The sequence below is a fragment of the Dipteris shenzhenensis genome, chromosome 1, assembly GCF_047967505.1.
Source record: "Dipteris shenzhenensis isolate YYH24624 ecotype China chromosome 1, Dip_SZ_1.0, whole genome shotgun sequence".
NCBI lineage: Eukaryota > Viridiplantae > Streptophyta > Polypodiopsida > Gleicheniales > Dipteridaceae > Dipteris > Dipteris shenzhenensis.
In genome coordinates, this window is record NC_141596.1 from 54,358,741 (window position 1) to 54,380,752 (window position 22,012).

The 22,012-nt window shown below is 42.7% G+C and overlaps 1 protein-coding gene across 1 annotated transcript; it reads left to right on the forward strand.

Moving 5' to 3' along the window:
- Positions 1 to 11,698: 11,698 nt before the first annotated feature.
- On the forward strand, positions 11,699 to 14,044 carry LOC147906047 (Calcium-dependent phosphotriesterase superfamily protein). The gene is made up of 2 exons (XM_087382854.1): positions 11,699 to 12,254; positions 12,640 to 14,044. The coding sequence occupies exons 1-2, from the start codon at positions 11,828 to 11,830 to the stop codon at positions 13,194 to 13,196; spliced, it is 984 nt and encodes a 327-aa protein (XP_087238980.1). The 5' UTR covers positions 11,699 to 11,827; the 3' UTR covers positions 13,197 to 14,044.
- The last annotated feature ends 7,968 nt before the right edge of the window (positions 14,045 to 22,012 follow it).

Sequence of the window (22,012 nt, forward strand, 5' to 3'; positions counted from 1 at the left end):
TGATAGTCCCCTATGCCATTACTATACTATATATCATTGACATTGTTCTTTCCCCAAAACTCAATACTCAGCAGAGCAAGATTTGAACAAGGGTAGCATCTCTAATAGTCCCCCGTGCCATATCTATACTATATATCATTGACATTGTTCTCTACCGCTCGATGAGAGAGAGAGAGAGAGGGATTATATATGTGATAAAATATTCATGCATAGGGATGTCTATCATATATATATATATATATATATATAGAGAGAGAGAGAGAGAGAGAGAGAGAGAGATGTTTTAGTGCCTATATGTGTGTGCATGCATGAGGGAGACAATAAAAGAAAGAGAGGGAAAGAAAGAAAGAAAGAAAGAAAGATGTATTAACATCCGCAGGAGGCCTCATGGGCCTATGGGACAAAGTATGAAGTACATCAAAAAAGGGGGAAAACTTATACAAGCCTCAATGGGCTAGAGCAAAGGGCATGCTAGGACCCTTACTATGTACTATGCTTATCTAAAGAGCTCAGTAGCTCGAACAAAATCAAATATCAAATGCAACTCAAAGACAAACTGAATTGAGTCAGTTGAAAGTTGTGACTCAAAAACTAATGCTCAGTGCCATGGTGGCTCATCTATGAGTAGTAAAAATACTTCGTATTGGTGTTTGTCGAGTGATCTCACGTTGTGGTGGGGAGGGGGGGCATGGTCTGCTCGATCTCTGAACTCACTCCAGGGGCTATGTTCGAAGTGACGGGTAGCCTCCCCTGAGGAAAGCTATGTTAGGTTGGACCTCAATAAAGTGTGCTCTAGTCACTCTAGCCCTTGTGTTGGCTCTCTTTGCTGATCCAGACTGCCCGCATACTTGCAAGCTCCTCCTCCTCCACCCCTCTATGCCCTAGAGCTGACTCAAATGCATCAGTGATGTGTCGTTGTGCACGTCAACCTTTGTATCCTTTCGTTTGGTTGCATCCTGCAGCTCTCTAATCTACCATGGTAGAGTCTCCCCGTGTCAATGCATCTCAAGTAGATAGAGCCCTCTACAGACCTCGTCATGAAATTGGATCAATCAATGTGAGAGTGGGCCAAAGTTGCTCCCCTCTTGGTAGAGGCATTGGTATCGGCCCCAGATCTCATAGTAGATTGGTTAGACAGACAGAAAATGCTCCTCTATCTCAACCATTCTGAGAGAGAGAGAGAGAGAGAGAGAGAGAGAGAGAGAGATTTTATGCAAATGATTCATCCCTCGATCAACATCACATGGCTGCTCATCTAGCTGAATCATTGAGTAAATTGAGTATAGAGCCAAGCGGAGTGGTGCCTACGATGGAGAGGGTCTTGATTAACTTAAAATTTTGTTCCTTGAAATTATAAGATCCCACCTTGAGACCTAGTGAAGCGGGTCTCTAACCATTCGTAGATGGGTCATGCTATTCATTTTTATATAAAAAAGGACAAAGTAAATGTCCTATTAATGGGGTCTTGGCATTTTGCGAGTAAGTTTTTGCGAGTTTTGTAGGTTTTTTTTGAAATTTTTCTATAGCTCATGGCATGCCATTTAAAGATCATATGGTGTAGAACTCTTACCACCACCTTGATCTCTAGCTACAGGGATTGATTTGACTCAACCATAATGTTTTTTTAAATGGGAAAATTTAAGCAAAGCTATGCATTTAGCATTGGGAGAATATTAAAATAATGTTATATGCACACCTTGTATTCTTACATATAGAGGACCCATACAAACAAACACATCTCCCACAAAACTAGAAATTACTATTTGACTTATGGATGACCATTGTTACTTTTCCCGATTGTTACAAATTCCTTGGAACAAAACAAAACTTGAACTATGTTGCCAGAGGGGTATAAATTCCTTGCAACAAAACAAAACTTTTGATACATGCACAATTTGACCTCTTAGACACCAAAAATGAGCTCAGTAGACCTAAAAACCTTGAAAACGACTGTAAACATGGGTACTTTTAGATGCAATCCCGAAATGCCATATGGAAAGCAGGTTTTTGGTGCCCTGTCTTTATAGCTCGCCGGCAGTGGCGAGCTATTGTTTCAAGCTATTTATGCTTGGCTCAAGGAATACACGAATGCAATGATGCTTGGCTAATGCTTGCTTTCCTTTATAGCTTAACAGTGAGCTATTGATTCAAGGAATTTATGATGAAATCTTGTCCTCTAATAAAACTAGCTATGTGGTTTCCATTGAGTGTTTCCTATGTTTAAGAAATATATTGCTTGGTTTTAATATTATTTATACTTGCATGGTGATATACAAAAATTATAACTAGCCACTAGCTATAAAATTCACACTTAAAAATACTTGAAAAACTCTCAAACTAGCAAGAAAATTTACTCGCAAAATGTCAAAACCCCTATTAATGTGGATTAAAATGGAGAATTGAGTGTTCGTGGTTGTAGAGAGTCATCTCTTTTTTTGAAGCACAAAATATCATTGATGAGGGCAAGCATTGGAATATGATAATTGTGTTTTGATTAAGGTACTTTTAAAACTAGAATCTCATCTTCAAGAATCCTTAGTTATGAATAGGCCTCCACCTTTTGTGCTATGATGAGATTATGACCACAACCTATTTGTCCTGTTGATGGACTCCCATGTGATGCATTGAATTAATAGGTAAGGATTGATTCTCGATGAGCTACATTTCTTTAATCGTTCTCATTTGATTCTCCGATTTTGTTTCTAATGCTTTTTGCAAGTGTAAATTAAGTCGTATAAATTTGAAATTTGCATCTCTTTTTTTCCTTCCTTGATTCACCCATGCACTCACGTACACAATGTGGGGGTTAAAGGTCACTGTGCCTTAACCCCGGTTATGTATAATACTCAAACACATATATAAATGAATGAAAAAGAAGATTAGGGTGGTTCTGCACCCACCAAAACTTGTGTGGCTCTCTGTCTCTCTCTCTCCTTCTTCCATTCTTACTTCCGTTGAGAGCACTCTCAACTGGTATCAGAGCCCGGGTGATCTAGCTGAGCGTGCGTGAATGCTTGAAGCTCAGCAGCTCTGTGGGAGGAAGGAGAAGCTCTGTGGGAAGCTTTGTGGGCAACTTTACTTGCATCCGAGTGTGCAGAGACCTTGGAGGAACATTTGGAAAAGTCACTTTGGCTTTGCGAAGTGGTTTTGAGAGCCTGTTAAGTGCTTTCAAAGAAAAAGTCGTTTTTTGAGCTTTTCCCTGTTCCGTTCGATGACAGAGACTCTGTATTGACTTGTAGAGGCAACTATTGCTTGCTTTTGGTGTCCACTTTACTTCAGGAGCTTGGAAACACCTTCATTATTGAATCTGGGATCATTTCATTGGATTTCTAACTCACTGTGTCAGTTCCTGCGTTTTTTGCCCGGGTGTTGGAACTCAAGTTTGGAGCAACCATTTGCAGATCTGTCAGTTCCGGTGGACTCAGGAGGTCCTAAAACTTCTATGTTGCTCATCATTCGCACTCCGGTGGAGTTTACAAACAGCTCTGTTTCAAAAAACGTTTTTCAGCCCGTGTGTTGGACCCAGTGATTGAGACCATGGTTTCCAAAATCGTCTGTCCCATTGCGTTCCGGACGCCCAAAAACCCCTACCTATCAGTTCTTGCATGATTCGGTGAAGGATTTTCAGAGTTATAAATCTATGTGTATTCGATTTCGTCTCTCTGTTATGCATTTTTCATACTAAGGTTTTGAAACCTTAGATTTATGCCACATGGCAGTGGATAAGTGTTGACTCCCATTTCTCACTCATCGGTTGGGATTTTGGAGTTCTCGTAGAAGAGAGATATTTGCAGATTTTCTTGCTGAGTCCGATTATGCAATGGCGCCCATGTTTTGAGGCATCTCAGGTTCTATTTTCAGTAGCGATCATTACCGTGGGACTATGATTTCTTGAGCATACCTTATGCAGATCACTCTGGTTACAGTTTGAGCAGTGTGCGCTCATTCGTGGTGTGCATTGGGTTGCAATGGATGATTTATAGGCCATTTGGATGCATTGCGGTCCTTATTGGATGCGCTGATAGGCCCAAATTGCCTTGTGGGATGCTATTTTTTATGGACGCTTTGCACATGGATGCTATTTTATGCTGAGGGACAGCTTTGACACATTGTTGGTGATGCACTGATAGTGCTATGCTCTCTTGGATGAGATATAATTGATGCATATGCCAGTGGACGGTGTTTATGCCTGAGTCATTTGGCACTTATTGGCATTTTCTTTTGGGCCAGATTTGCTCATATGGATGCATAGTATATGCACATGAGTCAGATGCATCTTTTGATGCTTTGAGCTTTGAGTCTTTTGTGATATTTCAGTCTATTGTGGCATACACATTTGGGTGCACCTGGTATTTGGTGTGATTCTCTCTTGCAGGGACTAGCATTTGGGATTTTGTTTCATTTGCATCATGGCATCCTCTTCCATGTCTGAAAAGGAGATTTTCAACATTAAAAAGTTTGATGGGACAAACTTTTCTTTGTGGAAAGAACAAATAAGGGATGTGCTTATTCAAAAGAAGCAGATTAAACCCTTGGCAGGGATTGAAGCTAAGCCTACAAATATGTCTGAGGATGATTGGAATGAGTTGGATGCATTAGCAAAGTCTACTATTAGACTTCATCTTGCAGAGTCAGTTTATTTCACAGTAGTAAATGAGCAGACTACGGAAGATTTGTGGAAGAAACTGTGTGCCACTTATGAAAAGGAAATTGCCTCTAATAAAGTTTACCTCATGAAGAGGTTGTTTGAGCTGCAGATGAAGGAAGGGGTCTCCATTGCTTCTCACTTGAATGAATTCAATATTATTTTTAGCCAACTTCAGGCTCAGAAAATGAATTTTGATGCGGAGACTAAGGCAATATTTCTCTTATGTTCATTGCCATCCTCCTGGGATACCTTCCGTACAGCTGTCAATAACTCTGCACCTGGTGGAGTGCTGAAATTTGATGATGTTGTGGGTAGCTTGTTGGCCGAGGAGATTAGACGGAAGTCTATGGATGGCAACAAGCAGGATGCAGCCTTAAATGTGCAAAGGGGCAGATCACAGTTCAGGGGGAAGTCCCAAGAAAGAGGGAAGTCAAGTAGCAAATCCAGGGCACGGAACATTGAGTGTTACCATTGTGGCAAGAAGGGCCATATGAAAAAGGATTGCTACAAGCTGAAAAGAGAGCAAAAGGATAAGAAAAAGAATGCAAATTGGGGTGCAAATCAAAAGGAAGAGAGTCCAAGGGAGGACAAAGAAAAAGTGAAGATCGAGGAGATCAATGCAGTCACACATGATAGTGACAATGATGTTCTCTTCATTGTCTAGTTTATCTACAGAGTTGCTTACCACTTCAGATGATGCATATTCCCAAGATTGGATTTTGGATTCTGGTGCTTCATTCCATGTTACTCCCCATAGGGAATGGTTCTCCACTTATGACAGTTGAAAGACAGGTTGTGTGCATCTTGGAAATGACTATGCATGTGACATAGTGGGAGCAAGTGACATAAAGTTTTCTTTTGCAAATGGGTCTGCATTTGTTTTGAAACATGTGAGACATGTGCCTAAGCTAACCAAGAGTCTTATTTCAGTGGGTCAGCTAAATGAAGTGCATGTGATCAATAGATCACCTAGTAAGAGTTTGGATGGTGGTATTCCTGAAGAGGCATGGAGTGGCAAGAAGCCCTCTTACTCTCATTTGCGTATATTTGGGTGTGAGGCATATGCACATGTGCCAAAAGAGCTTCGAAAGAAGCTAGATCCTAAGTCTAGGAAATGCATCTTTCTGGGTTATGTTGAAAGTGGAGAGATGGGCTATCGTCTCTGGGATCTAGAAGCAAAGAAGATCATACGCAGCCATGATGTGGTCTTCAATGAGAAGAAGATGCATAAGGCACCCATGAGGGATGTGGAAATGAGGAGAATCACTTTCGAGGATGTGAATCCACCTGCATATGTTGATAGACAACAAGCTGTCCATGCACCAAATGTGCAAGAAATGGTACAACCAAGTACTCCCACAGGTATACAATCAAGGGTAGATGATGGATCATCTATTGGTGGAAATGATGAGCCAAATGTGGCTGATATGCAAGTGGGACAGCAAGCTGAAATGCCCTTGAGAAGATCATCTAGAGTGTCTAGACCGCCTGATAGGTTTGTTCCAGGGGTAGACTATGTGATGCTTACTGATTGCGGGGAGCCTTCTTGCTACAAAGAGGCTATGATGCGTGAGGATCAACGCAAGTGGGAGTATGCTATGCAATCAGAGATGAGTTCACTTATGAAAAATAAGACTTGGGACTTGGTTTCTTTGCCACATGGAAAGAAAGCATTGCCATGGAAATGGGTCTACAAAATGAAGGTCACAGGTGATGATGTGCCTAGGTACAAGGCCGTTTGGTTGCTAAAGGGTTCAAGCAAGAGAAGGGTGTGGACTTTGATGAGATATTCTCTCCGGTTGTGAAGATGACCACACTTAGATGCATGCTTGGACTAGTGGCAGTAGAGGATATGGAGCTTATGCAAATGGATGTCAAGACAGCTTTCTTGCATGGGGATTTGCATGAGGAAATTTACATGGTGCAGCCGGAAGGCTTTGAAGAAAAGGGCAAAGAGCATTTAGTTTGCAAGCTGAAAAAGAGTCTCTATGGTCTTAAGCAAGCACCTAGAGAATGGTATCAGAAGTTTGATGCTTTCATTCGGTCCCAGGGTTTTAGAAGGAGTGAAATTGATCACTGCCTCTACACTAAAAGGGCTAAGGATAATAGCCTGATAATCTTGGCACTATATGTGGATGATATGCTATTGGCTAGCAAGAATACTTATGAGCTAGATGCATTAAAGGCCAAGTTGCATGAGGCCTTTGATATGAAGGATTTGGGATTTGCAGGTCATATTCTTGGTATGCGCATCACGCGTGATCGGAGTAGGAAACTCCTTTGGCTTTCACAAAAAGAGTATGTTACAAAAGTATTACAGTGTTTCAATATGGAGGGGGGGAAGGCAGTGAGTACTCCATTGCCTCCATATGTGAAACTGAGTCATACAAATAGTCCCAAATCAGATGAGGAGAGGGCCATGATGGCCAAGGTTCCTTATGCATTAGCAGTTGGGAGTCTTATGTATGCTATGATAGCTACTAGACTAGACATTGCATTTGCAGTGGGAGTTGTTAGCCGGTATATGGCTAATCCAGGAAAGAGGCATTGGGAGGCAGTTAAGTGCATCATGAGGTACATGAAGGGTACCAAGGAGATGTGCATCTGCTTTGGTAAAGGAGACATGCGTGTACTTGGGTACACAGATTCAGACTATGCAGGGCATGTGGATAGTAGGAGATCCACTTCTGGTTATGTGTTCACCTTTGCAGGTGGTGCAGTGTCGTGGATGTCTCGTGCACAAAAGTGCGTGGCTTTGTCTACCACAGAGGCTGAGTATGTTGCAGCCACAGAGGGTTGCAAGGAGGCTATATGGCTTGATCGGCTAGTGGGAGATTTGGGGATTCATACATGTGTACCGACATTGCATAGTGATTCCATGAGTGCTATTCAGCTAGCACGGAATCCGGTCTTTCATGCAAAGACCAAACACATTGAGGTCAGGTACCATTTCATCAGGGAGGTACTTGAGGACAAGCGCATAGAGCTTGTCAAGGTTCATATAGATGATAACCCTGCAGATATGCTGACGAAGAGTCTACCTAGTCAGCGGTTTGAGTATTGTCGTGTATTGATGGGCATTGGATAGTATGCTCACTAGTTATTCTCCCTTAAAAGCACATTGTCCTTTAAGTGGGAGGTTGTGGGGGTTAAAGGTCACTGTGCCTTAACCCCAGTTATGTACAATACTCAAACACATATATAAATGAATGAAAAAGAAGATTAGGGTGGTTCTGCACCCACCAAAACTTGTGTGGCTCTCTGTCTCTCTCTCTCCTTCTTCCATTCTTGCTTCCGTTAAGAGCACTCTCACACAAGCCCATGGGTTGACATGCCCCATTATGCGAATTGATTGCCCACGATTGTTTGAGGGATCCTTTAGCTATAATTGCATGAGCTACTACTCTAAGGCTTTGAAGTCTCCATCTTGTAGGAGAGGATTGTTCTCTCTCTCTCTCTCTCTCTCTCTCTCTCTCTCTCCACTTTTTGGCATTGATTACTCAATGTACCAATGTATCCCAACTTCTTAAGGTCAATCATAGAAATCCTATCTTCTAGGTACCTTTTTATGCCTCTTATTTGAGTACAAAAAGCACTCAGAGGAGACATGTAATGTTCTTGCTAGGTCCCATAGGTCATGCCTCAATGGCCTCTCAGGGATGCTTATATAATAATAATAATCTCTCTCTCTCTCCACGCAGGCCCCGCATGCACACACACACAAATGCATGCATATGCTCACAATTAGTGTACATTTGGGGACATTGCACAACTTACATAAACCAAAACAAGGGTGCATGTATGCACGAAAGCACTTAGCTCCAACTTGTGGGTTTTGTGGGTCTTTAGACACTGTCGATTGTTTAAAGAAACACTTTGAGGACTCGCAAGATCCGTTAGGCTTTTCCAAGGTTCTATATTTATTTGTATGCTCTTACATTGACTGCAAAGCCACTGCCTTTATTAAAAAAAACTATAAATTAAAACTGGAAGGTAAATCGGCATTATTTTTCCTTGAAGGTTTTATGAATGATACTTGCAAAGTTTTGATGTCAACTTTTTTGGTTTTTTTGGCTTTTTTTTAATAAATAGATCGAGTAGACGACAATCTCTTCACTGGTAGGCATAAAGCCCATTTCCCTAGCATAAAGCCCTTTCAGCAGGAATGGATTTTTTTTAACAGGCGAACCTGCTTTTCTGGGAAATGGCTTTCTAGATAGAAATTTTTTTTCTAGGCACAGGCTCTTAGGACAGTAATTTGTTTTTTCAGGCAACGGTTCAGCAATAGTCTCGTCCTCAACTTCTAATTCCTGCAAGGCACATTCATTTTCAGGATCTCATTGCAAGGGAATGGAAGATCCTCAAGGGCCACCACATATCGCCTTAGTTCCACAAACATGTCGCTAAAAAATCTTGCAAATCATGCCTCTGCTCCCCGAGGAGATTCAGATGCAACATGCATGTCACGTGCTAATCCAGGAGCCTTCTGCAAACAAAGATAGGATCAGAGGCAAGTAGCAATACTGCCACACTAGCTAGATCTGCACCAACCGACAAGCCAATCAATGGTAAGCCAATTAGAAGATCCAAAAATACCACTTTGACTCTACAGAACAATGCAGTTTTAGGAGATGTCGAACAAGATAGAGGGGGAAACCACTTGCTTTAAGTCCTAGACTGAGCTGGCATTTGGGCAATCGTCTGACCCTTGGTCTATGGAGGAGGTGGTAAGATTGCATGAGGATCTCACGTTGACAGGAGTACCCAAGGAGGTGAGTTTTTGGTCCCAGGCATCCCAAGAGGCATCGGCAAATGAATTAGGTACGAGAAAGAAGCCGAAATTAGCGACGTAGTCGCAACGAGCATGAAGTGGATAGCTTGGATGTATTGGTGGATGAGAGAGGAAATTTGAAGGAGAAGATGAGGAGGGGTGAACGATGTATCTTTATCTTTATGGAGCTCAAAGAGCAGGTGAAACTACAAGCGAAGATGGAACCGCCATAGCTAGAGCTTTGGAGTCAGAGAAATGGGCAAAAGAGCTGAAAAGAGTTGTAGAATCGAAGCCCAGAATTAGATTGCAATCATGTCTGAAAACATTTGCCAGAATGAAGATTTCGAGCCATAGCCCGAGGTCGTGAAGCTCATCAGATTCAACTGATGGCATGGGGGTGGCATAGCCATAGCCCAAGCTCTTCAAGCTCACATAGCCAAAGCTACCTGCCTGGGTCAGAAGCTCGTCGAGCAACTTCACAGTCCAAATCAAATGTAGAAAGCACTGGATGAAAATGGAGGGAAGACGATGATTTATTGGGTCGCCTAAAAGATTGTGTAAGCTGCCATAGCTATGATCTGAGGATACATTAAGATGAGGGAGAGGAGAACCGAGCTATATACGCGACCCTTCATTTGGATATGTGTCTGCAAATATGAGTTTGAGATGAAAAGTCACTCCAAAAAGCTCGTTATCCTTGTCCGCTCTCATGTTTACATGCCATGTAAATATATTCTCATCCAATGGTTGCCCAACTACATTGGCAAGCGGATTCTGTAGCACCTGCAAAGAGATATAATAATAGAAACCATCACTTCGTATAAGCTTACGAAAATTTGATAAGACCCAGAAGAGATACAAAGCCAAGCAATAAGAAAATTAGCTTGTTTACTGAGCAGAAGAAACAGCCAGGTGGACACGAAGGAGGAATGCTCACGAGCTCAAGAGAGATTCAATAGATCTTGCATGGAAAGATACAACAACGATTGGTTCCAAGCACTTTAATAATAGAAAAGCATGGCTTGCATAGCACACTTGACTTTGCTATAGTAAGGCCTTGGGGAGCACTTTTCACAACAATAGGCTACTCTTGTTTAGAAGGGAAGAAAGGTCGGTTGAGTAGCCGCCCTTCACCCAAACAAGCTAAAAAAGCCCAAAAGCCAACATCCATCTAAAATTGAGCTTAGGAATTTCAAAAATTTTCCTAAAACATTTGAATAATCATAAGACTTGGGCCAACTCAATCCTTAAGCACTATCTCTAGGAGAGCCAATGCTAACAAACATAACATGACAAAAGGTAGATCAAATATAAACCAAAGCGATGGAGTGCCTTTTCCCCTTTAGGCAAGCAACTGAAAGGTGGAAAAAGCAAGGCTACATTCAAATGTTATACATAAAGTGTGAAAAAAATAAGCACACTAGGGCTCTTAAAAGTTACTTTGAACGCATCCACTACCTAATTGTGTTGGGGTAGCCTCGGGGAGGCCACTACTTAAAAACCCTCTATATTGCGTGCCTTCAAATGGTATTTTAAAACCTCATATCTATAAAATGACCCCTTGGTCTATATAAAGGTAAGATTTATTTCAGTACCCCAATTAAACCTTGTTTCTGGAAAACATAGAGAAACTTTTATATTTGAAAACCCCTTTTGTTGACCCCTCTCCAATACTCACCCACCCATGGTCCTATCGAGAGGCACACTCAACATAGTAGGATTCCAACAAGGGTAGCCTCAGTGATAGTCCCTTGTGCCATATCTATACTATATACCATCAAAATTATTCTCTCCCTAAAACTCAATATTCTCTCTATACATGTCACCTTTACAAAGCTCAATTTTTTAAAAATGAAGACGTGGTGTAGTCCAAATGAAGGTTACATGGGAAGAGCTAGGAATCCCTCCGCGGATAGCTCCCTCATTTTGCATCCATGGCTTTCCTCTCATCATGACTTGCATTAGCGGCCCCAAGGATGCCTCATGTGAAAGTCGTCCCTCTATCTTCACTATTGCCTCTGATCTGCATCAGACGTGATGGTCGTTAAACACGCCTCCTTTGTTGCACCCTCGCCGCTCTGTTGAGGTTTGAAGAACAGTTGAATCCGGATGCACAATTGGAGCAAGAGGGTCTTAATGTTTGTGCCGGAGCAAGGCGGGGGTAGTTGGAGAGATAATGAATAGCTTGTCTTTGATGAAGCCTTGGATGCTAATGGAGATGCTCCTAGAAGCCCCTAATAAAAGCCTTGACTTGATTTGTTTGTTGTCTTATACATTAATTCATCCGTTGCTCCTCTCTCAATTCTAAGTTCAGATTTGTTCGCTCTGTTGAAGAGAGTTACACAGCAGATTCATTGCTCCCCTGCTTCATTGCAATCCGATTGCAGTCCCCGCAATTGAAAATCGCCATGGCATTGAGCAAATGTAACGCTTTCTCGGCTTCGATTTGCCTCCTTGCCATCGCAGCTTATGCCTTCTTTCGCTCCCAGGAAGCGCGAATACCTCCCGACACCAGAGTCGACTCCCGAGGCTTCGCGTGGTTCCGAGAATGCGCTCAGTGGGATCCCCTCGACCAGAGGTTCCTTGTTTCCTTCTTGGGGGGTGGCCTGGGACAGGTGAAAATCGCAGAGCCTGGCGTTGGGATTGCCGCGGAGCAGGTTCTGGTGAAGGATGCCGACCTCTCCGGCAATTCCACCTTGGGTTTCAAGCTGGACGCTGCCAGAAACAGAGTGTTAGCTGCTGTTGCTAATGTCTTTAGCAATAAATACAGTGCGCTTGCAGCTTACGATACCCGGTCCTGGGATAGGATCTTTCTAACGACGCTCGCAGGTCCAGGTATGTCTTGCTAATCCTGCCTTGAACGATTGATCCAACCTTGCTGCTGCCTGCATGCTTGATCTTTGCAACTATGTATGGCTGATTCTCTCTGTATTTCTGCACTTGAGGTTGCACCTTAGACATCACTGCCTGCCCGCGACTTGCCATTGAAAGGTTTGTGTGCACCTGAGGTGCAAAACATCCGTATCGACCCTTGCTGCTTGGATCCCCACTTCTTGCACTAAGTCTTTTGCCAGGGATTCCCTGTTACTTAGGATGAAGTTTTGGGGCACCTCAGCAGCGTAAATCCCTGGAGAGGACGGTTGTTCATACGGATGCTTCCCTTCTGTGTTTGGAGAGGCAAAAGTCTTGTTGTGTATCTAAGCAGAGAAACTGTGTGCAGAGAGACTCTCGCTCGCAGACGACGTCGCATTCGATCCAGAAGGCAATGCTTACGTGACAGACGCGGCAGGGGCTCTGATATGGAAGGTGAGCTCGGACGGCTCGGAGGCAACAGTGCTGACGAGCGATCCAATCTTCAAGATCAAGCCCAAGCCCTCTGCAATGAGGCCGAGCTTGAACGGCATTGTCTATCATCCAGATGGCTATCTGGTGGTCTCACATACAACAGGCAACGCCCTGTTCAAGGTATCATTGGATGGGAAGAGCGTGGTGAGGGTGGAGGGAGATGAAGTGCCATCAGGAGATGGGATAACGCTGGTGAGACCAGATCAGTTGGCTGTGGCAGGGATGTTCAATGGGGTGATGCTAGTGGAGAGCAAGGATGGGTGGCTCACAGCCAAGGTAACCCATCACTATGCACCTCCTGTGCATCGTCTAGCTTCTGCAGTGACTGTCAAAGATGACTCTGTCTTTGTCAGCTACCTGAACGGTTTTGGTATCCCTTACACCTCCACCATTGGTGAGGCTTCATTCACTCCCCTCTCCATTGTTGCATGACCTTTCCTTTTCTGTCTCTCATAATGAACTTATCCTGATCTCCTCCTTTTCCTTCTCTCAAGAATGATTGCTTCTTCTGCGTCATCTTTCTTGTAGTCAAGCTGTCTTGTTTTGTTATTCTGCCTTCTTTCTGTCAAACATCAGGGCATGATCTCTGTCATCACTTTTCACAATCTGATAAGCAAGCTAATCTTTTTTGTTGCTCTGCCTTCTGTCTGTTGTATGATCTGTGTCATCTTCATAGCAGCTATGGCACATATCCTTGACCCGTTATATTGTCTCTCGAAGCAACTGCCTTACCTTGTTTCGGTTTGCTGCTCTCACTAATCCGGACGAGTGTGTTTATCTTGATGCCCAGCTTTGGCACATACGTTTTTACTCCCTATGGAAGTAAGCTCTCTCTGTTGTTGCTTTGCGTCCTTGTTGTGACGGCCATCGTTGGCACATTCCCTCATACTTTCACTACCTCCAGAAGCAGTCTTTATTTTGGTTCCCTGGTTTTGCTGCTCTGACCCTTGCGCCTGCGTTCGATCTACATAAGGGCACTCAGCATTTTGCCTTCCCTTGCTATTTCCTTTAATGCTAGATCCCTCTTCACTTCGTTGAATTCAAGATCGTGTGTAGTTTTCTGAAATAGAGTTTTCTTCTGGAATCGACTGCATCTCTTTCGCTAGTCAATGGTTCCTCCTAAAACTGAGATTTCCATGTGCTTTCTCCTCAGCCTTTCATGCCAACAAATATCCTCCCCTTATTTCAATGTCTCAATCTTTAATCCAAGCACAAGATATCAGTATTACTGTACTCTGCATCCTTTGTCATGAAGTATAGTGTCTTTTTTCTCTGTCTTAGTTTTTTGCTATAACGCAAACCATGTGTGTGGCTCTTTCTTGGATCTGAAGTTCAATTTCTCAAGTAGCTTGCAAGCCCTTTGAAACCAAAATTTTATTTCATGTTTTTTAGCAGTAAATAGACATTTCCTTGACTAGAGTTTCTCAGTGGAATTTCAAATATTATTTTGACAATTGTTTATTTCTTATATGTCAAATCCATTTGTTAATGGAAATGTTGTCTCTATATGTTTCAAAGGAGCTCCATCCATTTTTAATTTTCTTTAATATTAAAAGGTGAGCCATAGCATCTTTGCTAGGCTTGGCCTTTCTTTGAATTAACAAAATTATTATCATCGTCACTAGCTTCATTGTATTGCTCACATGTGCTTCTTCCTATAACATCAATAGCACTAACTCCTCTAATGTCATTGGCTTTGATATTGTGATGTAATAATTGTCCTCACATAACTTTTGAACATTTTCAGAAGCGTATGAAGCTTTGATAGTTAGTTGACTCATGTCTCCCTTTTGAGTATTCATGGCCAGTTGAATCCTCTTCACCATTTGCTTTGAGGTCAAGCATAGGTTCTTCATCCTCATAGCGGACAAATCATTGAAATGATCCTCATAGTATTGTTTGTTTAATACATGCCTTGATGCTTCAATGGCATGATATTCTTTCATTGTAATTTATGAAGCATGGTGTGGAGAAGAGTTTGTAGTGAAATTTGTAAGAAAACCTCAAAGGTGTTCAACTTGCAAAAGGGGGGATTATACAAGCTGACTACAAAAGGAAAGGTAGTGAATTTATTGCCAGTTGTTTGAGAATAGATGGGATCACTGTTGTAACAAATTCCCTGGCATAGGAGGGAAGTAACCTGGTAAAACTCCGATCACAGCTCTTTGCGTATCACTTCGCAGGTGCCTAGTGGGTGTTACCCCTTCCTCCTTGGTTGCTTGCCATTGCTTGTGGCGGTATTGTCCCTTGCTTGGACATGGGGGTGCATCTCAATTTTTATGTAACTATTAGATCTCCATTTGAGGTCATCCTAATGATCATAGACAACCCCTCATAATTATTTTTCTCATGTGAGTTAGGTTTATGAAGCATCATGAATTTAACCATGGCATCCTTTATCATTGTCTGTTTTAGTTTGGTATGAATTTTTACCTTTTAACTCTTTTGTGCCATCAGATGGCTTTATATTTTGACCTTTAAAATATGATGGTTATGCCCATCCAAGTTATGTTTCTCCCTAAAATTGAGAACGGGGCATCGATGATAAAATACCTTCTAAACAAATCAAAGATCTTAGTAACCTCACACTTGACATAAGGCATACTTTGGCACAATAGGAATTTCTTCCTCCTTGCAATGTCCTCTTTTACTTGTCATAGTAGAACCCCTGTTGACTTGTCCTCGTAGTAGGATTTGTTCTCGTAGATGGTAGTTGTTCTCTTTTTGTTGCCATAGTAGAATAACACACTCGACTTGTACTCTTAGATGGTATTTGTGCGTTTTGATATTCGAGAAGGGCCCATGCCCATGAGTCATCTAATCATGGCATGGGAGATTGGTTCTTTATCTTTTTTTGAAATTAGAGAGGCTACGGGTTGTCGCACCCAGTTGAGGGATTCAATCCTTTTGCTCGCATGAAAGCTATTCCCTCCAAATTGTGCATGTGGAATGCCAAGTAATTGATGAATAAGTGGTTATGAAATAGGACCTCCTAGTTTATCTGAGGCATCCTCTAATAGGTGGACTCTCAAGCATAGAGATGTTCTCATTTGTGTTTGTTCCATTATCGTAAATTTGGTATGAAGGCTTTTTTTCTTAATCTATAGAGTCTCTCCTTCACATGCTCCCCTCTGCTTCCCCTCAATCTCTCTCTATGAGTTTAAACTTTTTTTTTCCATGTGTATATTTAACCATTTTAATAGACTCTCTCATAAAATGATTGACATACAGGGGAATGCCAACCAAAGATTGGAAACTTAATTTATGACATGTTTATAGAGTGACATGTGACAATAAGGATTTGTTGATAAATGACATGAAGAGTTGAGTTGTTGACGTGTGTTTCTTTTTCAAAATATTAAGTTTAGAGCAGATGTGAACTCTTTATGATTGCAACATACTCGGTCTTTGTGGTAGACAAAGCAACACACTTCTGTACATCAGATATCCATGACACTGCACCACCTGCAAAGGTGAACACAACCAAAAGGGGATTTCTTGCTATCCACATGCCCTGCATAGTTTGAATATGTGTACTCAAGTACAAGCATCTCTCCTCTGTCAAAGTAGATATACATCTCCTTGGTATCCTTCATGTACCTCTTGATGCACTTAAATGCCTCTCTTGGATTAGCCATATATCGGCTAACAACTTCTACTGCAAATGCAATGTCTGGTCTAGTAGCTATCATAGCATACATAAGATCTCCAACCGTTGATACATAAGGAACCTTGGCTATCATGGTCCTCTCCTCATTTGATTTGGGACAATCTACCTAACTTAATTTTACATATGGAGGCAATGGAGTACTTACTATCTTCTCCCCTGCCATATTGAAACATTGTGACGCTTTTGTAACATACTCCTTCTGTGAAAGCCAAAGGAGTTTTCTACTTATTGTCTTCCCCTCCTGCATATTAAAACATTGCAACGCTTTTGTAACATACTCCTTCTATGAAAGCCAAAGGAGTTTTCTACTTAGGTCACATGTGATGCGTATACCAAGAATATGATCCGTAGGTCCCAAATCCTTCGTGTCAAAGGCCTCATGCAACTTAGTCTTCATTACATCCAAATCATAAGTATTATTGCTAGCCAATAGCATATCTATCATCCACATAAACTGCCAGGAGTATCGTAGTGATCAATCTCACTTCTTTTGAAACCCTGGGACTAAATGAAAGCATCAAACTTTTGATACTATTCTCTAAGCACTTGCTTAAGGCCATAGAGACTCTTTTTTAGCTTGCAAAATAAATTCTCTTTGCCATTTTCTTCAAAGCCTTCCATTTCTACTATGTAAATTTGCTCATGCAGATCCCCATGCAAGAAAGCTGTCTTGACATCCATCTACATAAGCTTCATATCCTCTATTGTCACAAGTTTAAGTATGCATCTAAATGTGATCATCGTCACAATCAGAGAGAATATCTCATCAAAGTTCACACCCTTCTCTTGCTTGAATCCGTTAGCAACGAAATGAGCCTTGTACTTAGGCACACTTCACCTGTGACCATCTTGTAGACCCATTTACATGGCAATGCTTTCTTTCCATGTGACAAAGAAACCAAGTACCAAGTCTTATTTTTCATGAGTGCATTCATCTCTGACTGCATAGCACACTCTCACTTGCGTTGATCCTCATGCATCATAGCCTCTCTGTATTTCATTGCCTTAGCTCAAAAATCACCAGAAGACCCTGAATTGAAAAGCATATATTGCAACCTTTTCTGAATGGTATGGTTTATTTGTTCTACAATTGGAATTTATTCTGAAGTACGAGGGGATGTGAGCTCCGTCTTGATCCCACGTGTATTACAGAAATGCTGAAAGTCATGAGAAAGATACTCTCCATCATTGTCAGTCCATAGGTATTTAAGCGTTCTACTTAACCGATTTTCAATCAAAGCCAGTTATTTCTGAAATACTTGGAACACATTGCTCTTTTGAGCTATAGCATAATCCCACACTTTTCTAGTTGCATCGTCAATGAATGTCACATAGTATTTAGTCCCGTCTAATGATCGTGCAGGCATGGGACGACATACGTTTGAATGCATCAAATCAAGCTTTTTAAGCTCTTTCTTTCTTCTCCCTTTATGGGCTGATTTAGTTTGCTTCCCATAAAGAAAGTACTCACAAAATTCAAAATAAAAAAAACTCAAATGCGGTCCCTACATCATCCAAATGGCATAAGAGTTCATTCTATTTAAGTTCATATGCTCTAACCTATAGTGTCACAAAGAAGTACTTGGCTGCTTGGTTATTGTAACAATATGATCAGACACCCCGGATACATGTAAGGGATACAATGTTTCACACTTGGCATCCCTTGTCAAAACCATGGAGTTCTTTTTAAGTTTTTAACTCTGAAAGTCAAAAGTAGATTGAAAATCAGCGTCATCTAGCTGACCCGTTGAAATAAGACTCTTGGTCAACTTAGACACATGTATCACATTCTTCAAAATAAATGTAGATCCATTTGCAAAACAAAACTTTATGTCACATGCATATAGGTATTTTCAAGATGCACACAACTTGTCTTTCCATTGTCATAAGTGGAGAACCATTCCCTATGGGAAGTAACATGGAATGAAACACAAGAAAAAAAGTCCAATCCTAACAATATGCATCATCTAAAGTGGTAAGTAAGTCTATAGGTAGACTAAACATAAAGAGAATGTCATTGTCACTATTATCAGTGACTACATTGATCTCCTCGATTTTCATTTTTTCTTTGTTCTCCCTTGGACTCTCTTCCTTCTTATTTGTACTCCAATTTGCATTCTTTTTCTTATCCTTTTGCTCTCTTTTCAGCTTGTAGTAATCTCTTTTCATGTGGTCCTTCTTGTCACAGTGGTAACACTCAATGTTCTGTGCCTTGAATTTACTACGAGTGTTGACTCTGTGTCAACATGAACTTATGTAGAAAGAGAATGTGATACAACTTTGTATTACAACTTTGTGATACAACTTTGTGTTACAACTTCTACATGTAGAAAGAGAATGTGTTACAACTTTGTGATACAACTTTGTGTTACAACTTCTACATACGACTTCTACATGTAGAAAGAGAATGTGTTACAACTTTGTGATACAAGTTTGTGTTACAACTTCTATATATGACTTCTACATGTAAAAAGAGAATGTGTTACAACTTTGTGATAAAACTTTGTGTTACAATTCTTACGTGCAGAGAGAGAAGCTCTCCAACTTGTATAAATACCCCATAATGGAATGAAGCCCACACTGTTTGGGGCATTGTGTTGAGTCTACTTTGGTATTCCAAGCATTTCTACATACGACTTTTACATGTAGAAAGAGAATGTGTTACAACTATGTGTTACAACTTTGTGATACAACTTTGTGTTACAATTCCTACATATAGAGAGAGAAGCTCTCTAACTTGTATAAATACCCCATAATGGAATGAAGCCCACACTGTTTGGGGCCTTGTGTTCAGTCTACTTTGGTATTCTAAGCATTTGTCTCAAGTGTTTATGCTTCCTTGCACTCCACGTTCAAAAGCATATCCTAACCTTGCAACTCCTCCTCTCCTCTCCTCCAACCTTGCAACCCACCCTCTCCTTCTCCTCCTCCTCGCTCCTCCTCCTACTTCTCCTTTTCTCTCCTTCTCCTCTCTCCTTCTCCTTCTCCTCCTCCTCCTTCTCCTCTCTCCTCCTTCTCCCTCCTCCTCTTTCCTTCTCTCTCTTCTTTTTTCCATGCTCTTACACCTTCTTTCTCTCCCACTCCTATGCTCTCCCTAAACCCTTTGTTCCTTATCCCTTAAACTCCATGATATACGAGGGAGACGAGTTCTCCACCATGTACTCTACCCTAAATCTTGGAACCTCCTTCTAACCATGAACTCCTTCTGAACCCTGGAACCTCCTTCTAAACCCTGTAACTCCTTTTGAACCCTGGAACCTCCTTTTGAATCCTAAAATCTCCTTCTGAATCCTGGAACCTCCTTCTGAACCCTGGAACCTCCTTCTAATCCTTAAACTCCTCCTAAACCCTACAATCCCTAATGAAGGTGAAAGCCTTCATTACCTCAATCATGATGATACACGTTCCTTTTGTACATGCATGCACTTTGTTTGCTTACCACACTTAAGCCTACGTCTCACTGGAACACGACTCGAGGTTCTAAGCTACACGTATACTACAATCGACAACTCTAATATATCTGTAGGTGACAAAAAATCTCGGAACCTTGCATATTGAGAGAACCTAGCTCTTCCTACGAAAGCAATAGGAAAGAGTCAACATTTGGCGCCGCTGTCGGGGAGACTAGCGTCTTAAGTAGCGAGTAAACATATGTAGGTATGTGTAAAAAACAAAACTACTTCGAACTTTCACGAACATAACACTCAAGGGCAAGGAGAGTAAATTTTTTTTTCCATTTCTAGCTAACCATATCTACCCTAACCGTCAACCTTGGGTTACTATCTTAAGAAATTTTCTTTATTTTTTAAATAGAAGCCACATGATAAACAATCAGACTAGGTAGTGGACACGAATGTGTAAAGCTTGCAATTTCAATCATTTCACCTTTTTGCAGAAAAGCAAACCGAGCTATCCATAAAGAGTTATGGCTCGGGAAGAGTTTAGGGTTAAACCCTAAACCTAAACTCAAATCCTATAAAAACCAACTCCATCCCCTCATTCTTCATCTTTCACTTTTTGCCTCCATTCTCTTCTTCATTCCTAGCCCTACGCAAGACACTCCTCCCTCTCCATCGACCACCACCTTACTCTCATCCTCACATTGTAAGTGACTTCGAGCCCATCTCGCAGCGATAACCCAGCCATCCACCCATGGTCCATTGTTTCACAACAATCCCGTTACATCGAGAAAGACTTGGAGAGCGTTCAGGTGACCACCTCTCCCTCCCTTTTGATTTCCGTCCGTCAAGTTTTTTATTTGCTTTCTTTTTTTCCCCCTCCCCTTTCCACCACTCCCCTCCATCTCCACCTCCCCCTCCCCCTTGCCCCTCCATATCCACCACCCCCTCCCCCTCCCCCCTCCCCCTCCATATCCACCACCCCCTCCCCCTCCCTCCTCCATCTCCACCTCTCGCTCCCCCTCCCCCCTCCATCTCCACCACCTCCCCCTCCCTCTCCCCCCTCCATCTCCACCACCCCCCTCCCCCCCCCCCCTCCCCCCTCCATTTCCACCACCCCCACCCACCCCCTCCCCCCTCCATTTCCACCACCCCCTCCCTCTCCTCCCTCCATCTTCACCACCCCCTCCCTCTCCTCCCTCCATCTCCACCACCCCCTCCCCCCTCCTCCTTTCCCTCCTCCATCTCCATCTCCCCCTCGTCCTCCCTCTTTCCCTCCCCCTTTCTCTCTCTCTCTCTCTCTCTCTCTCTCTCTCTCTCTCTTTCCCTACCCCCTCCATCTCCACCACCTCCTCCCCCCTTCTCCCTCCATTTCCACCTCCCCCTCCATCTCCATTTCCACCACCCCCTCCCCTCTCCCCCTCCCCCCTCCCCCCTCCATCTCCACTATCCCCTCCCCCTTTCCCCTCCATCTCCACCACCCCCTCCCCCTCTCCCCTCCATTTCCATTCCCACCTCCCTCTCCCCCTCCCCCCTCCAATTCCACCACCCCCTCCCCCTCCCCCCTCCATCTCCACCACCCCTCTCCCACACCACCACCTCTCTCTAACACAGACACACACACTCTCTCTCTCTCTTACTTTCTCTCTCTCTCTCTCTCTCTCTCTCTCTCTCTCTCTCTCTCTTTTTCTCTCTCTCTCTCTCTCTCCTTCCCTCTCTCTTTCTCTCTCTCTTTCTCTCTCTCTCTCTCTTACACACACACTCTCTCTCTCTCATTCTCTCTCCTCCTCTCTCTCTCTCTCTCTCTCACTTTCTCTCTCTTTTCTCTCCTCTCTCTCTCTCTCTCTCTCTCTATCCCTCCCCCTTTCTCTCCCTCTCTCTCCCTCGCACTCTCTCTCTCTCTCTCTCTCTCTCTCTCTCTCTCTCTCTCTCTCTCTCTCTCTTCCTCACACACACACACACTCTCTCTCTCTCACCCTCTCTCTCTCTCTCTCTCCCCCTCGTCGACCGCTCAACCTATACTAACTACGCATGGGCCTTAAGGCCCTTGCTGTTGGGCACGGCATCGTAGCGGTGCCCACGCAACGACAGTTGGGCCGCGCAGAGACGGAGCCGCTAACAGCATCACTCGCTCGCCCTCAGCCACCGCCCGCGGCGAAGCGCCAGCGGTGCCTGCTCCG